Source organism: Phascolarctos cinereus, unplaced genomic scaffold (assembly GCF_003287225.1).
Source record: "Phascolarctos cinereus isolate Bilbo 61053 unplaced genomic scaffold, phaCin_HiC Scaffold_726;HRSCAF=1367, whole genome shotgun sequence".
NCBI classification, from domain to species: Eukaryota; Metazoa; Chordata; class Mammalia; order Diprotodontia; family Phascolarctidae; genus Phascolarctos; species Phascolarctos cinereus.
The window spans coordinates 411250303-411272927 of NW_027556098.1; the positions used below are offsets into that span (position 1 = coordinate 411250303).

General features: G+C 45.0%; 1 protein-coding gene and 1 pseudogene across 1 annotated transcript in view; both read right to left on the reverse strand.

The window, feature by feature from the left end:
• LOC110203965 (uncharacterized) overlaps positions 1-11084 on the reverse strand; it is a 47299-nt gene extending 36215 nt beyond the window's left edge. Inside the window, 1 exon segment of the mRNA XM_078146242.1 lies at positions 11013-11084. Coding sequence (XP_078002368.1) covers positions 11013-11043 — 31 coding nt within the window. The 5' untranslated portion in view covers positions 11044-11084.
• A 10154-nt stretch (positions 11085-21238) lies between these two features.
• On the reverse strand, positions 21239-22164 carry LOC110203964 (olfactory receptor 6E1-like; annotated as a pseudogene).
• Between the last annotated feature and the right edge of the window lie 461 nt (positions 22165-22625).

Consider the following 22625-nt stretch of genomic DNA (forward strand, 5'->3'; position numbering starts at 1 on the left):
ATACACACAAATTAATATGTGTATATATGCATCTATGTGTGTTTGAGTATATTCCAAGAGATGAACTCTTAGTCTGCTTCTTGGCAGTTTGAACCCATTGGTATTAATTAATCACAAGAAAGGAAATAATATCTGATACATTTATGGGGCTTTTAAGTTTTGCCAAATATATTCCTTCATATTATGATGTTAACAACCCCATGATAAAGGTACTATGGAAAAATGCTTTATCATATCATTTGGAAAATGTATTAATTATTATACTGTTTAAATCTCACTTTATGTGACTAGAAATTGTTTGAACCCAGAATATCTCCCTGACCTCAGTAACTCCTGGAAATGCAGGAGATGGTGACAACCAATTTTAGGTTCCCTCACATCTTGGCTCCACCCCACTCAACCAGGTCTTCTTTTGGGTACATCTAAGCTTATGTTTTGGTTTTGCCAAAATTTTATTGATGTTTCTACTTCCTGATGTGATATTTTCAAAGCTTTGAAAGAAATTATTTCTGGGTGATTTAATCATCTTATTAATAATGCCAGAATTTTAACAAAAGGATGGTCATTTGGCCATCTCTCTCTTAGACCAAAGACAATCAGGGTGGCGGCCCATGGTTTATCTGCTCTTTTGGAAGAGAAGTATTCCTGAGAGTGGCAAGCAGAGGAGAAAGTTAGCTCAACCTTCAAAGACTGAGATCTTGAAATGAGAATAACAGAAAAAGGGGGGAAATCTGAACCTCCCCATATCATTGGTTATTAATAATCATTTCTCTCACTGATATCCATCTCAATCTACCTTGCTTTCAAGCTGACCTCTTTGCACGTTCAAGCCAGTACCCTCATCGAAATCCTACACATGTAAACTTTTCAGAGCCTAGATGAGAGGGAGCCATACCCTTTCTAGCTCCCTCTCCTTTATCAAATGACCTAGTAAGTTTCTTTCTAAAACTCTTTTAGATTTGAGGATGTGTTCTTGTGAACAACAGAACCATTAGAAAAGGTATCCCTATTTTACAGAAGAGGAATAAATGTCAGTTTCAGGGTCTTCTCGAGGGTCACAGGCTACATTAACAATAAATACTGTTCACTTGGTGTTTTCCATGTACAAAAGTGTTTTCTGCCCAGTGTTCTGGGGAAGGATGATTGTTTTTCCATGGGACACCCATCTGAATCTGAGTTCTTCTCCAGCTTACAGCTCTTCCTCCTATCAGCTTCTGGAACTTAGGACACCAAAGAGACATACGTGTGGAGGGAAGGCCGAAGGGGGAAACAGAGTATGGAATATTCATTACAACCATTCTGTCCCAGGAAGACTATCTTGGCATTTACTCTTGCTGAATGAATAAGCTGGTGATTTGTGTGTTCAGTGACAGAGCAGGCTACTTACTACATCAGCAAAGTAACCAACAGATTTCTGTAGTTGGCAGGCTATACGCTAGATCACCTAAGGGAGGGAATACAGCGGGAAAAGAGAGGAGGACACAAGAAAGAACCCCCAGACAGCCACGTTAAGTTGTCATTACATGAATGAAGATTCAGTAAAATACACTGAATGGAAGGAAGGGATGGAAGGAGCATTTATTAAGCACCAATTGTGTGCCAGGGACTGTGCTAAGAAGTCGTTTTCAGACATTATCTCAACCTGGTAGGTGCTTTAATGATCCTTTTTCCCATTTGAGGAAACTTATTTCCTTATAAATCTTTTCTCAAGACTCTAAATCCCTGCTTCTTCAAACACTCCTCACAAGACAAGGAATCAAAGCCCTTCGGCATCCTGGCTGCCCCCTTCTGGACACTCCAGCCAATGGTTGTCTTTTTTATGCACAGACCCAGAACTGAGCACAATATCCAGACGGGCTCTGAGGAGGGCAGACGACATGGGCTCTATTGCTGCCATCTGCCTGGAAGGAAGGTGTGCCCCTTGCCATGCATGCCCAGGCAGCAGGAGCTTTTTTTGGCTCCCTTTCACTGATGACTGATGACTTCCATCGAGCTTGCAGCCCCAGAGAGTTTGAGGAACACTTGCTGTCTTTGACCCTCTGTTGAATTTTATTCAATTCTCCAGCACATGCTGATCCTTTTGGATCCTGAGCCTGTCATCTGGTATATTAGCTATACTCCCAGCACTGTGTCATGTGCAAGCTCATTGAGCATACCGTGATTGCCTTTTTCCAAATTGGAGAGAAAAACAAAATCATACAAGACAATAAAAGAAAAGAAGAGTGGGTCAGTGAAGCATTTTTTGAAGGCACAAAACAAAACAGAAGAATATCCAGAAAGAAACACTGCCATAAAAATTGTAACATTCTTTTAGTAGAGAAGGGAACAGTCCAGGGAGAAAAACAGCCATCAAAATAGAGACACTTTTTTAGGTACAGGAAGGAATTGAAAGATGTCAAGATAGAAACACAGACAGAGAAATTGAAGCATTATTTTAGGTAGAGATAGGAACAGAAGGATATCCAGACAAAAACACAGCCAGAGAAATTAAAACATTCTTTTTAAATAGGGAAGGGAACAGAAAAAAGTTCAGATTGAAACACTACTTGAGAAATTAAAGGATTCTTTTAGTATAGGAGGGAACTGAAGGAATTTAAGCAGAAACAGGGCCAGAGAAAGTGAGTCTTTCTTTTTTAAAGCTACAGAAGGAAATCGAGAAAGAAATGTAGCCATAGAAATTGCAGTATTCTTTTAGGTACAGATGAAATTTCAGGAAGAAATAGCTTAAAAACTGAGGCATTTTTTAAACTGCAGAACAAAGTATTAGAAAGTCCAATGAAAAACACAGACATAGAAATTATAGTTTTTCTTTTTAATGTATAGAGGGGGAACAGAAGAAAGACCAGCTACAAACACAGACATACAAATTGAAATATTTCTTTTTTACTCCAGAAGGAAGTTTTGATAGAGACACTGCTGTGAAAGATACACGATGACCTCATCATTTGGGTGTTGGAAATCTTTGGCCCTTTCCCTTTCAAAGCAGGACCTTCCCCAGCTCCCCAGTCTTGGAGGTTAACTCTAAAGGAGGAACAGGAAATGGGGACCTAGTACCAGCAGAAGCTACTGGATTCTAGTCTATGTGAAAGCTTCTGGGATAGTAAAGAGAATGGAGAAGCATACCTTCTGAAAATGGGGACACAGGAGACCTCTCAGAGAGCAGTTTCCAGTGAGCACAAGCAGTTTCTGGCCCCCTGTGAGAGGGGGCTCTAGACCCTGCAGTTTTTATTCAGAGTCTATGCTCAAAGTCCTCTGGTTTCCAAATCCATCCAATTAATTTCATGAGCAGAACTGAGTACCTACCTTAATCAGGCTCCTGTCCTCAGGCAGCTCCCAACATGCCCCTCCTGTCAGTACCCAATGCACAGGAATTAATAAGAAAAACAAAATTTCCCCAAAAGGTTACCATTAGAGTCTGGACTCTTGGAGTTCTCCATTGGGTTTCTGAGACAGGTCAAATTTCAGATCTTCCCTTTGACTTCAGCCTTACCTACCTGGGAAGGTCTTGGTTACAGAATATGACTGCTTCTGAATCAAACCTCTGACTATTCCCAGTCCAAGCTCCTCTGCAGACACTCAGGTACAGAGGGAACCTGATGCCCACTTGAGGTTCACAGATACTCAAAAAGTGAGCCCCATGATGGACATTCCCTCAGACTTCTGATAGGGCAGCTGTAAGGTCAAATGTACTCTGCCTAGATGTGGTTTCCTTCATGAGAATATACTCTCCAGGAGCCACTGGTACTGTTTTTATTATTGTTGTAATAGTTTAAGAGCAGAGATTGGATGGGGATTGGATGGAAGTAAGAGATTGGACAGGAGGACAGAAGGTTTTTTTGTAATTCTAGCTTTAGGCAGAGAATCTGGGCCTTGGGAAGCACTTGGTAAATGTCTCCATTCTCTGATAGCCTGCTCAGACACCCTGCCTCCTCCCAAGACCCAGACTTTAATCTCTGCCCTGATTTCACTCAGAACTGAGATCTTACAGTAAGCTTCCCAAGTCTACCTACTACTACCCTATATTTGAAGGAAAAGGGAGAGCCAGATTTCCCTTCATCCAGGAAACACCTATTTCCATGCCATCTTCCTCAAATTATCCGACTCAGAGACTTAGAGCTGGGAGAAGCCAAAGAGATCATTTACATTCATCCCTATAATTCTCCCAAGAAAGAAAGTAAGGACCAGCAAGGTTATCATATGTCCAAAGGTTTTATTTTTAAATCCTATAGAGAGGGCTGGGATTGGAACCCAGATTCTCAAACTTCAAATGGAGGACTCACAGGGAAGGACTTGAGTTCCTGCACTGGAGAAACCATAAAACTGACCTTATCCCCACCTTAAACCCAAACCCTATAACCTGTTTATTGTCAAAATCAATCTTGATTTTAAGTATTTCCCCAGCCTGACTTGTTGTTAAGTCATTTTTCAGTTGTGTCTGACTCTCCATAACCCCATTGGGGTTTTCTTGGCAGAGATACTGGAGTGGGTTGCCATTTCTTTCTCTACTTCATTTTACAGATGGGGAAATTGAGGCAAACAGTTAAGTGACTTGCCCAGGGTCACAGAGCTAGTAAGTATCTACCTGACATGTGCTGGTAAATAGTTCACAACTCCCACTCAAAAAAAATAATCCATGCTTTTTAATTTGTACTTTTTTTTTTATCATTTTCTCCACCATTCTTTTTGCTAGATAATCAAATAAACAACAAATTAAGCCATAATTGTACCCTCTGCAGAGTCTGATATGGAAATAATCACTTCATAGTGTAACAGTCCCTCTGGTGAGGCCAGCAGCATACCCCATCCCTGTTCCAGAGTGAATCATGAGCCTTGCAACTGGCAGGTTCTCCACACCTACCCCAGTCCAGTCCTAGCTTCGAGCCATTTCTAATTGCACAAGAGACAGAGGAATATAAGAGGCAGAAAGAGTACTGGAGCTGAAGCCAGAAGTCTGGTTTCAATCAAGTTACTAAGTGTGTGTCCTTGGCCAAGTCACTTGCCCTCTGTGGCCTTTAGTTCACTCATTTGCCAAATGAAGAAGTAGGATTGGCCAGGGTTAGTTCTGAGGTCCCTTCCATTTTTGACAGTCATGAAAACCCTTCATCAGACCATCAGTCCCTCTCTGCTCCTCTTCCCCTTCATATACTTGAGGAGAATAAGGCACTCAGAGAAGAAATGACTTGCCCAGATCACACTCTACATCAGGGAAGAGTCTGAACTAAGCTCCCTGTCTCCAAGGTCCTGGTTCCTAGTCCAGGGCTCTTTCTCCTACACCTTCTCACCTGTCTAAATGTCTGGTGCTAATCGGACCTGATGTCTGATACCTCCCTGCACTTACCTAAACCTTTTGTTTTCTGACTCCAAATCTAACCTAGAGTCCAACACAGCTGGCAAAACCAAATAACAGACACTGGAATTTAAACTGAAGCCCTATTCCTGTCCTCATTCTGGACCCAACCCTCCTCCATTCAAAGCTCTCACCTCTCTCCTGCTTCCCACCAGCCAACTAAAGGAACTCCAGGCTGATCATCTATTCTCCTCAGGCTACCCTGAGATGGAAAAAGAAAGGGGGGGTTGTGGATTCAGTCAGCCAGCATGGAGAGGAAATGAACCCCATGGGAGTGGTGGGGGAATCCCCTCTACAGGAAACTTTTCCCAATACTCTCAATTCTAGAGCCTCTCCTATGTTCACTACCTCCAACTTACCCTGACCATATCCTGTTTGTATGGAGTTGTTTGCATGTTATCTCCCAGATTAGACTGTGACCTCCTTGAGGGCAGGTACTGTCTTTTACCTTTCTTCGTATCCCCAGCACTTAATCATAGCAGGTACTTCATAAATGTTTCTTGACTGCGTCTCTGGTTTCCTAAGCTGCTGGAGCTTATAGTATGTGTCATTGACCCCTCCACACAGTGTCTCCCATGGCTTCCTGAGTGATGGTGGCTCAGCCCTGGCACCTGCGTGGGACCCTTGCCCACAGTCCCCAGAAGAAGCCGTGCTGTAAGGCTGGCTCTATGTAGCCCCTGCCCTGGGCTGCAACCCTCAGCTCACCTGTAACCCCTGCCCTTAACAGTGCTATCCTCTGTGCTCTGAGGTCCTTCCCTGCCCTGAAGTTAAATGACCTTCTATACCTATGATTCCACCTTGGCACAGACTGAAAGGAGGGAAGTTGAGGGAAGGAGGCTGTAGCATGCAAGAGGGCATCTATGTGACACTAGGCAACTCATTTCTCTTCTCTGTTCCTCATTTTGGACAAGATGACCTTAAAATACCATTCTGGTTTTGAGCCTATCATCCTCCCAATGGGGAGAGAGAGAGAGAGAGAGAGAAAGAGAGAGAGAGAGAGAGAGAGAGAGAGAGAGAGAGAGAGAGAGAGAGAGAGAAAGAGAGAGAGAGAGAAGAGGAAAAGAGAGGGGAGAGGAAGAGGGGGAGAAGTGGGGGCTGGCTCATCACTCATGCGATAGTGCCCTTCGGCTGGCCCAGTCCTGAGGCTATAGAAGGAACACATGAGACCCTCATATGTCATCTAGTCCAAGTCTCTCTTACAAATGGGGGGAAATGGGCCTACAGGAGACAAGAGACTTGCCCAGGTCACACAGCTATGATTCCTGACACAGATCATACATGTAAAGTTGGAAGGAACCTCAGAAGCCACCCCTGGTGCTATGCTGGGAAAGCAGGATTTTATACACAAGCTAGTGCACCTCCTTCATTTCATAGATGGGGAAACTGAGGACCAGGGGTGACCTGACTTGACACAGGTAGGATTAAGCATGTGAAGCACAAGCTCTTTCTCTCAGAGTTATGGAAGGGTGTTTTATTTCCCAGAATTGATTGTTAACCACTGGAGTTCCTCTTCATTGGCAATACTAAATGGCCCAGAGTCTCCAAAACAGATTTGCACAACTGGCTGCAGATCAACTTCCGTAAACTTGGCCAAGAACCAGGAATCAGGAGATCTGGTTTCATGTTCTGCCTCTTTCATCCCTCTGAGCCTCAGTTTCCTCACCTCTAAAATGGGGTCAATAACACCTCTAGTACTCATCTCACAGGATTGTTGTCAGATTCCAGTGAGGTATCTGATTGGGCTTGTCACTTGTACAGAAACACTGATCCAGTGACGTCAGGTGGGCTGGCCACCCCACCCTCATTCTCTCCTTCTGACACAAAGGGCTCAGTCAGGTACCAAAGTTTCAGCAAAAGTGACACAGATGGCAAAGGGGACTGGGGCATTTCACCAGCCTCGTTTCTCAGCAAGGAGCCCTTCTACTCTGGGCCCAGCCACACGGAGGCTGGATTTCAACACTGACTACTCAAAAAAAAAAAAGAAAAAGAAAAAGAACAAAAATGTCAAGCATCTTATTTCAAAAGGAACACCTAAGTTTTCACAGAAATCCCAGAGCGTGGGGGACTTTTCCCACAGGCTGGAGAGACCCATTACAGACTAGAAGTCTCTTCTTATCACAATCTGATGTTATAGAAGATTTCTGGTCAAGACAGGGGCCTGAATGGAGGAAGATCACCCATCTCCTATATACTTTTCCAGCGAAAATCTCAGAGTCACAGCAGACAGAAGAATGATCAAGAAAGCCAATTAGAAACTGTAGCAAATGACTTCTTCCACACCAGAACAACACAGTGAACTAGCCAGAAGTTCATGGAAAAGAAGGCCATCAAAAAAGCCAGTAGAGACACAAACAAACCAGCCAGCTGTGTCCCAACATGTCCAGGGATATAACAAAGGCAGTTGCATCCTGCAAAGCCACAAAATGAGCAGGAGCAGAAGCTCACCCTCAGAAAGACCCAGTGAAATCAGAAATCCACAGCAGGGGCCTTACAAGGGACTGAGCAGGAAACAGTCCTTTTTCTATTCAACAAGAAAACAATACATTAAGCTCTAATCTGTAGCCTTCCAGTGGTTGTGACATGTAAATGCTCACCCTAAAACTTTAATGATTTCCTCTGGAGGAGCTGATTTCACTGGGGTCCAGGATGCTGCTGTCCTTGGTCCTGAGTAAATCATGAACCTTGGAACTGGCAGCTCCAGCTCCAAGCCATGTCTAATTGCAAGTCATGAGGAGGCAGAGGAATATTACAGACATGCTGGGGCTGGAGACAGAAATCTTGTTTCAATCAAGTTAGCAGCTGTGTGTTCTCTGCCAATTCACTTACCTTCTGTGGCCTTCAGCTCACTCATCTGACAAATGAAGAGGTAAGTTGCCCTGAGTTATTTCTGAGAGTCATAAAAACCCTTAGATAACATCAATCAGTGCCTCCTTCCCTTCCTTATTATACAGAAGAGGGGAGTGACGCCATGAGAGAGGGGAGGACTTGCCCAGGATCTGACACCTCACTCAAATCAAAGTCAATTGCCAAGTCATGTCATCATCTCCCCGATGTCATGGTCCTCTTCAAGAACAAAGGACAAACAGACACACAGCCCTGTGGAAAAGATAGAACCAGACTCCCTGCCTCAGCCTGGCTCCGGGTTCCCAGACTGGGGCTCTTTTTCCTATACTTTCCCCATCTGTCCAGGTCTGCAGTGCTAAGCAAAATCAATGCCCAATACACCTTATATTTACCTGTCCCTTCTGCCTTCTTACTCTAAATCTAACAATTTACTAGAGATGCAAGAGTTCCCAACTTCTAATTTCTCTAACTCTCCCAATGAGGACTCCTAGCATCAAAGACATTTCCTGGACATCTAGAGACCAGAGGACTTGTTGCTGACCCAATGTCTAGATTCTCTTTTGTCTTATAAGACTTATAAGAGTAGGATGGAGGAAAGAAGGAGATGGGGATTCTTGGCTACACTACTCTCTGCCACCACTGCGTGATATTTTTAAACATCCAAAGTTAATCTGTGTGTAAGGAGGTATGGACACCTGGGTCCTACATACCTCTGTTGGACAAGAGATTAGGCCTTTAGAGATGTGAACATGCCTTCAGGGATTCACCCTCAGGTCCTTTCTGTTCAAGCTAGCAAAGGTCATTGACTGTCACCCCTAATTCATTGAGTGCTGGGCTCTCTTCTTGTCTTTAAAGAATACTTCTCAAGGTAATAATCACTGCCCCCACCGGTAATATGCATATCACCTTTAACTTTATGCTTCTTTAGCCAAGACCTCATTGGAGTCTTACAAAGAAGTGGTACTAGGGCAGCTAGGTGGTGCAGGCCCTGGAGTCAGGAGGACCTGAGTTCAAATCCAACCTCAGACATCTGACACTAGCTGTGTGACCCTGAGCAAGTCACTTAACCCCACTGACTAGCAAAAAAAAAAAAAAAGAAGTGGTACTGAAGGTGTTAAGTCCTTTTTACAGATGGAAAAAATGAGGCCCAGAAAGAAGACAGGGCTTGCCCCATGTCACATAGTGAGGCAAGTTTGGAAATGGAACTCATCTTTTGATGCCCAGTCACACATGCATAGACCTACACTGTATATACAAACACATACATAAGCACAGATATATCCTCAAAACCCTAACATACCCTCATTCTTTTTCTCCCTGGGCTCTGGGTAAAGGTTTGATAAATCAGAGCGCTAGTAAGAAATAGTATTAGCAGGAGGGTGGAAAATTGAGCAGTGAAGTCTGAGAGCCAGGACTTTCATTTACTGTTCCAGGGGCTGATGGATAATCACAATAGGAGAGGCAGGAAGGGGATGTCAGAGATGCCAGATCCCAGTTTGGGAGGGAGGACAAATAGAAATAAAATTCCTCCCTTGGATTACAGATTTTGGCTTCCTTGGTCAACTCTGCTTCCAGAGATCAGAGGGGCAAGGCACCTTAACAATGATTGGAATGGGGGGTGGGGGGAGCCAAGGAGTCAACATTCTTACTTTCCCTTTCCTAAGTGAACCCTCTATCCCACAGTGCCCTAACTGGAGGCAAAGAGATTCTGGTCAGAGTAAATAGCACTGCCCCATGGCCAGGAAGGGAGAGATCCCTGGTGCCTCAGGGCTGATGGAAGGCACTTAGGAAGCTCACAGAATCTAAGGAAAAATTGTTAATAATAACAACACTAAAATGTATATAGCATCCTCTTCTGGAATCTCTAGATTATCAATGTCTCTGTTAGGAGTGGAACACGGCACTGAACACAATGCCCAGATGAGCTCTCACAAGGGCAGAGAACATGGGCTCTTCTTCCTCCATCCTGTTCCTGAATGCTGGGTATCTCCCAAGGGAGGCCCAGCAGCAAGAGGCTTGGTATCATTTCATACTGCTGACCCCTTGGAGAAACCTTTACTGTCTTTCCCCCAATTCTCTAGCATGTGCTGATCCTTTTGCATCATCCAATAGGTTAAGCTGTTGCTCCTAGCTTTGTGGTATCTCCAGGTGCACTGACCATACCTTGCATGCCTTTATCCAAGTCATTGGGAGAAAAAGTCAAACAGTAAAGAAAAAGAAGAGTGGGTCATTGCAGCACTTTCTGAGGTTCAGAAGGGAACTGGAGGAAGACTAGATAGAAAGAGATCTTTGAAAGAGAGATGACTTTATCATTTGGGTTTGAAAGGTTCTGGAGGGAAGACTTTGGCACCAGCCCTGCAGAAGTAGGAGGGGCCCCAATTCCAAAGTCTTGGGTATTATCTCTGGAGATCTCTGGAACAGGAGGTGGTGACTTGTTGCCAGAAGAAGGGAGCAGATGTTAGCTTATGGCAGGTGAGGATGGGATAGAAAAGAGAAGCAGGAAGAGAGCCCTCAGAAAATGGGGGCTCAGTAGAGGCCTCATTAGGTAGGGTCCATTGAACAAAAGCAGAATTTCTTTTCTCTTAAGATGAAGCTCTGACACTTCTGGCCTTTATTCAGTCTAATATAAAGGACATTTGGTTTTCAAATTGCTAGACCCAATTTGACAGGATTAAGTGCCTCCAGTGTGTGGGAACCCAGAACTGGAGAGACTGGCTAAATCAGGCTCCTGCCCTCAGGCAATTCCAAATGTTGCTTCAAATTTGAACCCAATAGGAGGAATTCAGTAAGGAAAACAAAATTGTCCTTTAAGGCTACTCACCTATGGAGTCTGGACTATCTGGATTCTCCATTGAGTTCCTGAGAGAGCAGAAGCTTCTTCTTCCCCTGGACTTCAGCCTTGAGAAGCAGAAAAGGTCTTGGTTATTGTTTCTGACTGTTTCAGAATTTAAACCTTGCCCTCATTCACAGCCCAAGCTCCTCTCCAGCAATTTAAGTACTCAATTACAGAGAAAACTCCCTTCCAAAAGATGTGTTATACAGATGTTCAAAAACCTAGGCTGGGATGGAGGGCTCCACCCTACACACCTTCCAAAAAAAAAATTTTACAATGGTGGAGGGGGGGTGGGGTCAATCAACTCAGTCTACCAATTTTCCACTTGTCTCCATTACAAGGAACTCTCCTTCCTGGCAGGTACTGTTTTTGTTGTTAATGTTTCTGGCTGGGGTGGGGGATTGGTGGGAGGACTGAATGCTTCCTTTGAAATTCAGGTGTAAAAAGGACTGGCCCTTAGTAAGTACTCTATAAATGTTTATTCACTCACTGACTGCCTTCCCAGGCTCCTCCTCCACCCGAGATCCAAACTCCAGTCTCTGCCCAGAAATTCCATACCAATTCACACATTTTTCTGAGGAAGAAAGTGAGACCCAGTGAAGTTGTCACTTGCCCAAAATTAAAAATATACCTAAGTGTTGTTTAAAAAAAAACCAGAGGTCATAGATTTAAACTCAAATTCTTATGCTCTCAATCCAGAGCTCACAGGGAAGGACTAGTTTCTGCACTGGGTAAATCACAAACTTGACTCTGTTCTCCATCACAAATCCGAACCCAAAAACATCCTTAGTTCTAAAACCAATCTTTGATTTTGAAGACCATTTTCTCCTACCCTGAGGTGTGCTAATAAATGATTAGCAACTGGTTTTCAAAAACAAACAAACAAACCAACCCAATTGTATCCATGATACACTTTTAAATTTGTTGTTCAGTCATTTTTCAGTCCTGTTTCACTCTTCGTCACCTCATTTGGGGCTTTCTTGGCAGAGATACTAGAGTGCTTTGCCATTTCTTTCTCCAACTCATTTTTACGGATGAAGAATGGAGGCAGACAGGGTGAAGTGACCTGCCCAGAGTCACCCCAGCTAGGAAGTATCTCAGGCCAGATTTGAACTGAGTAAGATGAGTCTTCCTGACTCCAGGCCTGATGCTTTATGCACTACGGCACCACCTACTGGCTACTCTTTTAAGTTTAATCTATGGCATAAACATCAGGAAAACAATGTCAAGCCTTAATTTATAGCTATCTCAGGGTTCGGAGCTGCAGCTACCCAGCCCCCAATTTTAACAAGCCCCTCTGGTGCAGCTGGCTCCAACTGCATTAGGACAGCCCTGACCCAAGTCTTGCTTTGTTCCTTTTCTGCTTTGGACATGAGGAGTTAGGGATGTCTACAGCAGGAAAAGTCCCAAAGGCATTGGAGACACTGAAGCAAAGCTTAGGAGACAGACAACAGCCCAATTTCTACTGGGATTGATCTGCACAGAAAGGACAGTACATTTTGTGTGATCCAAGATTACTGGAAAAGAAAATCAACAGAGAAATGGGGGAAAAAGAGGCAAGGTCAGAACTCAGGGGATCACCACTGCCTATGGGTCAAACTATGGATGCTAATCCTGAAAAGACTGATAGGTGGTACGGTGGATAGAGTGCCAGGCCTGGAGTCAGGAAGACTCATCTTCCTGAGTTCAAATCTGGCCTCAGACACTTCCTAGCTGTATGATCATGGGCAGGTCACTGTACCCTGTTTGCTTCAGTTTCCTCATCTGTAAAATGACTTGGAGAAGGAAATGGCAAACCATTCCATTATCATTGCCAAGAAAACCCCAAATGGGGTCACAAAGAGCTGGACATGACTGAAATGAATGAACAAGAAAGGAAGTGTCAGAAAGGGAGAAAAATGAAGGCGAGACACAGGAAGAGAGGATGGCTAACAGTATGAAATACTATGGGAAGGTCCTGGAAGGTGAATCCTGGGGAAAGGATTCCAAATACAGCAAGATACAAATCTTTGTTGTCCTTAAAGAAGGCAGATTCAGCTGAGTGTCAGGGAAGGCAAGGACAGAGAGAGGAGTGATTTCAAGAAGTTGAGAGTAGTAGGCCATGCAAAGGGACAGGCAATCTGTATTGAATGTTACTTTCTGCGAATTTCAAGGTGAAAGGGAGGAGATACCCCATAAGGTAAGGAGTAAAGTTGTTGGGCTTTTGTTTGTTACATTTAAGTATGGAGGGAGTCTTTGCTTGAAGCAGGGAAGGAGGAACTGTTACGTGGACCCTTTTAAATATCTCTGTCTCTGTGTCTCTAGACCCCAACATATCACTCATTCTTGTCTTCCTTACGTATTTCTTTCAAATCCTTTCCCATCATCACCATATCCTGGCAGGGCACTAGATGCCATCAAGCTGCTCCCATCCTAACTGTCCCAGGTGGGACATTCAGTAAATGCTATGACTCCAGTGACTCAGGGATCTGCTCCTCCCCAGTCATCCCAGAACCCAGCTTCTGCAGCCACTGAGGATTGAAATTCTTCTACCTGGCAAGGGTCCTGGGAGAAACCAAGCCCATCCAAAACCTGAGACTCCCTGAAGCTCTAGATCTATGTAGCATGTGGATGGGAGAGGGGAAAACGGAGACCTTGGCGCCCCTATCTCCTAAGCCTCACATCTTCTGGACACTGTCTAATACACAAAGGTGGCAAACAGCATTTTGGAGATCTGGAAAGCAGTGAGAGTCAATGGGGCAAGGAGATCCCTGAAAGGACAAGGAATTGCATTTCACCAAGAAAGTTTCATCAAGGAAAGGAAACAGTTATTAGGAGAACCAAGGATGCCCCTTCTTTAGGAGATAGCATGATCTGCAGGTCACAAGTCCTCAAAGAACCAGCAGGCAGATTCAGCACAGCCTTCTCAGCCTTCTTCTGGGCACAGAGCTATACTGAGAACATGAAAAGGTAAGAGGCTCTTCCTTAAACTCATTTTTAGTCTTGCAGAAGGAAGAAAAGCTTCCCTGGGAGGATGGTTAAAAGTCCCCCTTGCCATGATAGAAAGAATATCAGGTCCAAAGAATATCAGAGCTGGCCAGGAGGTCACAGGCATCCAGTCTAACCCATCTCTGCCCAAGGATTCCCTCCACCATGTTTCTGACAGGTCTCCAACAGTGCCCCCAACCAGTCTTTGTTTGAAAACCTCCAGTGAAGGACAGCCTTACTCGGCAGAGGTCACCCTTGGCACCTGGCAATTTGGGACAGTTCTACTTGGTTTTTTTTTTGGGGGGGGAGCAGGGGAGGAGAGGGAGGCAATAAGGGTTAAGTCACTTGCCCAGGGTCACACAGCTAGTATTCTACTGACTCCAGGCTCACGTTCTATCCACTGTACCACCTAGCTACCCCAGAGAATTATAATTGTGAAGACCTTTTCCATGCATGGGGATGAAACTTGCCTCCTACAGCTTTCTATCACAAACCTATCTCTATAACTTATGTGGAGAAGAGGGGAGGAAGACTGAGGGCAGAAGAATGGAAAACTCTCCAGTGGCAGAGTTCTTTATCTCCCCCCAACCCACAAACAGACACACACACTCTTCAATTAATCAAAGAAACTGCACACTTCTTGGAGTGTGGGCCCTGCATCCCTGGGCTCAGTTTCTGAGTGGCTATGAACAGTATGTGGGGGAGAGGAGGACATGCCCACTGGACTGAAGAACCTGGATTCTTGGGGGATGAGCTTGGGTCACAAATACAAAGGAAGCCTGAGCTTGTGGACAAAAGCCTCCCAGTCCTAGAAGGCAGAAGAATAGAAGGGCAGCTGAGGATCAGCCCCTTGAAAAACCCCATAGAGAACCACAGCGGCCCAGATAGTGATGACAAGTCCCCTTCAAGGTGGGATGTCTTTTTATTCCTGAATTTCTCTGCATTGGATCTAACCCAAACCAAATTGGCAGCCCCTTAAGTCCAGAAGTCTGACTTAGTTGATCTCTATGGCTTAGGCTCTTGTATCCAGTATGTACTTAATCCTCAGTTGTGGAAATGACTTGAAGGGTTTAAGCAGCAAATGCTATCAAGAGCTGGAGTGACTGATGCTCCACAGTATTTGATATGGAAACACATAAGAAGACTGTGTTGTCTTGCTATCTGTGTAACACTGGGAAACTCTCTTCACCCTCTAAACCTCAGATTGCTCATTGTTATCATCAAGGACTTGGTCTAGATGGCTTCTTGGACTTATACCAACTCTATGATCCTTTAAATTACTTCACCTCCCCTTTGCGCTCACTTTCATTGATGGTAAAAAGAACCATTTGGGAACAAATGATTTCTAAGTCTCCTTCAAGGAATGAGAGACAGGAAAAAATGAAGGAAAGTGAAAAATCTATGAGGCTCTGGGTTGAGATCTATCTTGCCTATACTCTGGAATATCCAAGCTGTCAGAAGCAGAAGGGACCGTAGAGTTCATCTACTTGGAACCATTCCTAAATCAGAGAAGGGAAGTGATGACCAGAGAGGGGAATAATGTGAACTAAGGTGGGTCAGAATTAGGATCCATAGGTTTCATTTTGGTAGAGACTTAGAAGTCACTTAATGGGGTCCCCTTGTTTTTACTGGAAGAAACTGGTGGCCAGTGAAGGGGGGGGCCTAAGTTGCAGAGTTGTATCCTTAACTTGCTCCCCCAAGTCCCAGGCTCTTTCTAATGTGCTATGCTTCACATGCAATAAGGCAGAATTCATAGGAACAGATTAAAGTAGGAGATGCCAGTGGATGGTGAGCAAGAAGTCAGTCACAGAAATTAGGAGCCGGAAAGAACTCTCGGTGACCATCCATATGCAACTATAGCTGAAAAAGCATCCATTCCGTACTGTCCACCACAAGTGTCGATCATTCACCCTCTGCCTGAAGAGCACTGAGTGTGTTCCATGCCCTTAGGGAGCCCATCCCACTCTAGGGTTGCTCTCCCTGATATGGAGCTTATTCCTGACTCACGACCTCCATTTGTCCCTGGTCCTCTGCTCCCTTCAGCCTTGGCTCCCACTTTGGCCCTAGGGAGCCTAGCAGAGTCTGACTGAGAGAATCCAAGAACCTAAGAGCTCTGAAGAGATCTCAAGATCCGCTAATTCAACCTTCATCAGAACAACAAAACCCAATATAGGAGCCCTGACAAATAAGGATTTGTCAAGATTTGTCCCACCAACTCAGAAAGCCCAAGTGCCAGACAACAGAGTAGTGTAGAGCAGAAAGAATTTGTAGACTTGTTAGAAAGGGGGAGAAAAGGCTTCTGTCACTTGGAGAGATTCCCCTCCTTTTTCAGAAATCAGTACTCAGTGAGACAGTAGATTCAGGGGACTCAAACTGGGCAGTCCTATGACTCCTCATATGAGGAGGTGCAAAGGGGCCACAAAAGCTCCTCTTCCCTTTCTAACACATAGGAGGGATGCCTCCATAGCAGCCATCCATGTTCTGGGTAAAAACATCTTGGATCTTTCACAGTTCTTGAATCTGAATTAACCAAGACGCATGCATTAAGCCTCTGCTCATGCTGTCCTCTTGCTTGCAATATAGCTGTAAGACTCCTAATTGGTCTCCCTGAATCCAGGCTCTCCCTCCTCAAACCTCTCTTCCATAGAGAAGGCAGCTGAATGGCACAATGGATACAGCCCTGGTCCTGGAATTGGGAAGACCTGAGCTCAAGTCTAGCCTTAGACACTTACTAGCTGTGGGACCCTGGGCTAGATGAGTCACTTAACTTCTGTTTGCCTCCAGAGGGACATTAACAAGGGTGATCAACCTGTTTTCCAGCAGATTTGCATTGGGCTTTCCAAGACAAAGAGAAAAATTTGTATTTTCTCCTGGTTTTTGTCCTTCATTCCCAAACAGAACCACTATGCCATCTCTGTGTTGGAGTGAAGGTACAGTGTGTGGCTGATCAGACCAACATGAGTTTGGAAGGCTCCACCACAGATTGGGCACAGAGAGTCTATGTGAAGTCCTTATTTCATCCTAAGCACTGGGGAAAGCCACTGAAGCTTCTTGATCAGGGGAATACTGGAGTATGTTCTACCAGTCAGGAATATCACCTTAGCAGCTAGGAGAAGGAAGGTTGGAGAAGGCAGAAGCTGAACACAGGAATGCCCATTGAGACACCATTCCTGTAGCCTGAGTGAGAAGGTGATTGATGACAGTGTGAAGTAGGAGGCTGTCATATGAATGAGGTTGAGACCGCAAAGCTGTTGAAGACATGGAAACCACAAGTCTTGGCAGCTGATTGGATATGTAAGGGGAAGAAGAGGGGCAGTTAAAGGTTGGAAATCTGGGTGACTAGAAGGATGTTGATGGCCTCATCAGAAGTAGGGAAGCAAGTAAGGGGGTGGATTTATAGGGAATAATGAATGTTGAGTCTACTAACCATGTGTGTCTTCCACTGCTTTGTCATAGGCTATCTTCTCTTCTCCCTCTACAACTACTTACCATGGTGACCTCCTCAGCTTTCATGGATTCAGCTAGCAACTCTCTGCACATAATTCTCAGATCTAATTTTTGAGCCCTAACCTCTTTCCTGACCTCTAGTCTGGCATCACCAGCTGCCCATTAGGCATCTCAAACTAGATTTCTCATAGACATCTTAAACTCAACACGTTCAATTTTGAACTCATCCTGTTTTCACCCAAAACCTTTCCTCTTCATGACTTCACAATTACTGTCAAGAGCAGCACCAGCCTCCCAGTTGATCAGGCTTACAATCTAGGTGCCATCCATGATTCCTTACAGTCTCTCTCATACCTGATATCCAATAAGTTGCTAACTCACATCGTTTCTATCTCTGTAATATCTCTCCAAACCATCTGTCTTCTCTGCTCTGACACTGACACCATCCTCTGCCCTCATTCCTGGACTATTGCAAGTACCCACTAGTTGGCCCCCATCCCCCCACACCTGCACGTGCACCACTCAAATCAGTCTTCCTAAAGCTCACATTTGACCATCTCGCCCACCCCCTGAATCAATCAAGTTCAGCAGCTCACTATCGCTTCCAAGAGCGAATATTAAATCCTCTCTTCTGGCCTTGATAAGCTGGCCCCCCCATATCTTCCTCGTCTTCTTGGGAAAAAAGGGAGAGTTGAGCAGGCCGATTATTCCAAGTATGAAAGGAGTCAGCAGATGGACTATCCTATGAGAAGACAGCAAGAAAGTCAGCAAAGCCATATTACAGAAGATGCCGAAGGGAGGAATGTGTAAGAAGGAAGGTTGTGAAGGGTGTCAAATGCCAGACAGAGGACTGTATGCTTGATTCTAGAGGTGGGTAAGTGGGATCCACTAGTGTTGAGTAGCAGGGTGACATAATAGGACTTGTGTTTTGTTTCACAAGGAAACCAAGGCAAATGGGGTGGAGTGACTTGCCCAGGGTCACATAGCTAGTAAAATACCTCAGCTATAGGATTTGAACTCAGCAAGATGAGTCTTCCTGACTCCAGTCTGGCACTCTAACCACTGCACCACCTGGCCACACCAGGACTTGTGCATTAGAAAAATCATTTTAGAAGAGCAGGGAGAATTTTGATGCAGGGAGGTGAATTGAAGCCAATTGCAATAGGCTAGGCATGAGGTGATGGAAGACTGTACTAGGGAGGTGGCTATGTCAGGGAGGGAATGATGTTATAAAGGAAAAAATGACGAGATTTGGAGACTGATTGGCTAAATGGAGAGTGAATGAGTGAGATTAAAGAATTCTTTAAACTTTTGTACAAATTAGGCTGGAAACAAGGATAACTGGGAACATGTTGGTGCCCTGGACTATAATACAGATGGCGTTGGAGGTATTAGAGAAAAGAATGAGTTCTTTGTACATGTTGAGTCTGAGATGTTTTTGGACACCAAGATGAAATGTCCAATAGGCAACTGGTGTGTAGAAATGAGGGTGAGGAAGGAGAGTAGGGTTGAATGTACCAATCTGAGAGTCATCTGCATAGAAATGGCCATTGAATTCATTCCCATGAATTCATGAGTTTACCAGATGAGTGGGGAGAAAAGTGACAAAGCATTTGGGTATGGCATGGATGAAGGTCTGGTTGAGAAGACTGAAAGGGGGTAGATAGACAGATAGAGCAATGGAAGAGAACAGTGGCCCAAAAAACAAGAAGGGGGAAAGTACCCAGGAGCAGAAGTTGATCAATGGTGTCAAATGCTACAGAGGCCGATTAGCATAAGAATCCAAAGGAGGTCATTCATTTGGTTATTACAATATCTCTTGGGATGTTGAAGAGAGAAGATTCACTCAAGTGATAAGATCCAAAGCCAGACTGCAGGTATTGGGAAGAGAGGGAGAGGGAGGAAATGGAAGAACCAAGCTGGTGGCTCGTCAAGGAGTTTTGCTGAAGAGAGGAGACACACCAGGTATGGTTTCTGGGATGGCCGCATTGAGTAAGGGTTTCTTACAGGTGGATTACAGGTAAGAGTGTTTCTGGTGGCTGGGCAGGAGCCCTAATAGGGAGAGACCAAAGAACAGAGACAGTAGGCACCATATTGTCGTAACTTGCTGGAGAAGAGGGGAGTATTAAGGGCACATCTAGAGGGATCAGTCTTAGAAACAAAGTAGGTTAGAGATAGGGGTGAAGGATGACATAGTTGGAGATAATGGCAGAAGGATTTGACATCAGAAAGACAGAAGAGGAAACTCTTCTGAACATCCTCCATTTTTCAGGGAAGAATCAGGGGAGGTCCTCAAGTGAGAGAGTGAGGCACGAGGAGAGAAGACAGAGTGTTGGTGGAGCTTCTGTGGTGAGTTGGACAGAGAAATGATTAGGAAGATTGGAGGAGCAGAACCATCTATCAGTGTCCCCAGCCAGATGCGCTTTTCCTTAAAAGAAATAGAAACTGTCCTTGGGACTTGATTGACTCAGGAGACTCAGGATCCTGGTTGCTGAGTAAAGTGAGGTTGTTCAGCCCTTTCTTCAGGCTAGACTAGATGCCCATAGGTGGCCAACACAAGGGCAGAAAAGAGGCACTCGGCTCAAAAAGCAAGATGTGGTCACTGCATATCTTTGTTGAACATCCTTCCTCTGCTATGGCAAAGCATCTCCTTTGGTTAGCACTTTGAGAAGTCCCCCATCACATCCAAACACTGCTCAAGCTTCTCTGAGCTCGAGCTTCTCAAGACCTTTTGAAATACAGAGAACTTCTACTTTGACTTTGGAATTGTGAGTTATAACTGGCTCCCTGTTTCCTGGCCTTCTAATGAGTGGTGGGTACAGGACTCTGTGCACCTAGGGCCCATACTGTTTGTGCTGAGAAGCTTCTTTAGTGATTCCAGCATTTCAGCTCTCAGCAGCCATGTAACTTGGTTATCCATCTATTCCCTTCCAAGAGGTGACCTTGATAATCAGCCTACAGGCCCCCAGTAGTGGTCATCATCTGCAAAATTCTGCCACCTTCATCTATGAAATATCCCAGTGTACTAGCACAGAACTCAGGAGGCCAGGGTGCACATCCCCACTCTGCTTCTTACTGGTTATGAGACATCAGAGAAGCCCCTTTACCTCCCTGGGCCTTGGTTTCCTCATTTTTCAAAGGAAGCATTTCGCCTAGGTGGCCTCTGTGACTCTGTGGTTCACCTCTTTCCCATCTGCTGACTCATTCCCTCCTGGCTGTCCTTTCTCTCTTGCCCTCTTTTCTGTACCTCCACCCCCAAACTTGTCTTCTACTTACTCTTTCTTCCCATCCAGTTCCCTCACTTTCATGCCTTTCTTTCTCTCCTTTTCTTCATCTCTCCATTCCATCCCTTACCTTTACCACTCTAACTCTTCATCCACTTTTCTTCCCCTCATACTTTATCCCCCATATTCTTTTATTTTCTTCTTATCTATATCATCTGTCTGTCCTCCAGTCTCCTACCCTGCCCCTCTCACTGCTCTATCTCTGTCTCTCTTTCTCTCCCTGTCCTCACCTTATTCTTCCTTTACAAGTTTTGTCCTCAAAGAGAGTCATGGGAAGTTTATGTTGGAAGGTACCTTAGACATCATCTTATTCAATTATTTCATTTCACAGAAAGTGAAAATGAAGCCTAGAAAAGAGAAGAGAGGTGTCCAAGATCACATAGCTATTAAGTGTAAGTGCCGAGCCTCAGACACAGGGCTTATGATTCCCAAGGCATTGCTTTTTCTCCCACCCAGTAATCTTCCATCTCCCTCTTCATCCATGTTCTGACCCCTCTAGAGGCTCCCACGGCCCCCCTAGTCAAACTCTGAGGTACCTAGATGGCCCCTTCCTTTGTAGATAAAAGGGTTCAACAGGGGGGTGACAGTGGTGTTAAAGAAGGCCATCCCTTGTTGAGGTCCAGCTGTCCCGTCTGGGTTGGATGGAGGTACATGATGATGCAGCTGCCATAGGTGATGGAGACCACCAGGATGTGGGAGGAACAGGTGGAGAAGGCCTTGCACCAGACCTGGGCAGAGGGCAGCTGTAGGAGGGTTCAGATGATGCCGAAGTAGAATGCCACTGTCACAGTGAGGGCACCGGCCAGGGTGCATACAGCCACCAAGAAGGCAAACAGCTGAAGGAGTCCGGTATCGGTGCATGCCAGAGCCAGCAGCGGGGTGCTATCACAAAAGAAGTGATTGAGCACCGTTGGTCCACAGAGTGGCAGGCAGAGTAGCCAGATGCAAGACCCTGAGAGGAAGAGGAAACTTCCAGCCCAGCAGCCCAGCACCAGCCCCGGGCAGGTTTGGCTGGTCATAAGGGCCAGGTACCTCAGGGGATAGCAGATAGCCAGCTATCGGTCCACAGACATTACAGCCAACAGGAAGGACTCCACAGAGCCCAGGGTCAAATAAAGGACCATCTGGGAAAAGCATCTGGGTGGGGAGATGATCTTATGGCCTGTGAGGAGGTGGCTGAGAACCTGGGGAGTGACAACTGAGGTGAAGCCCATCTCCAGCAGGGAGAAATTCCTCAGGAGATAATACACGGGGGTTTGCAGACGGCGATCCACCAAGGAGAGGGCCACAATGAACAAGTTGCCCAGCAGGGTCAACAGGTAAGTGGGCAGGAGAACAGTGAATAGCAGGAGCTGTAGGCCCCAAAGGTCTGTGATACTGAGCAGAATAAACTCAGTGCCCTGGTAGTGGTTCCCCAGCTCACTCCACCCTCCTGGAGACATCTGGAAGGGGAGGAGGGCAGAAAGAGGTCAGAGGGTCCCAAAACAGAGTCTTATATCTAGAAAGGACTTTAAAGGACCCATCCGTGCAAAAATATTTATAGCAGCTCTTTTTGTGGTGGAAAAGAACTGGAAATTGAGGGGATGCCTATCATTTGGGGAACTGCTGAATAAATTGTGGTGTATGATTGTCACGAAATACTATTGTATTAAAAGAAATGAAGAGCACGTTGATTTCAGAAAAATCTGGAAAGACTTACATGAACTGATGTAAAGTGAAGTGAGCAGAAACAGAACATAGTACTCAGTAACGGCAACATTGTAACCAACTTTGATAGACTTAGCTAGCTATTCTCAGTAATACAATGATCCAAGACAATTTTAAAGGACTGGTGATGAAAAATGCTATTCACCTCCAGAGAGAGAACTGATGGAATCTGAATGCAGATCAAAGCATAGTATTT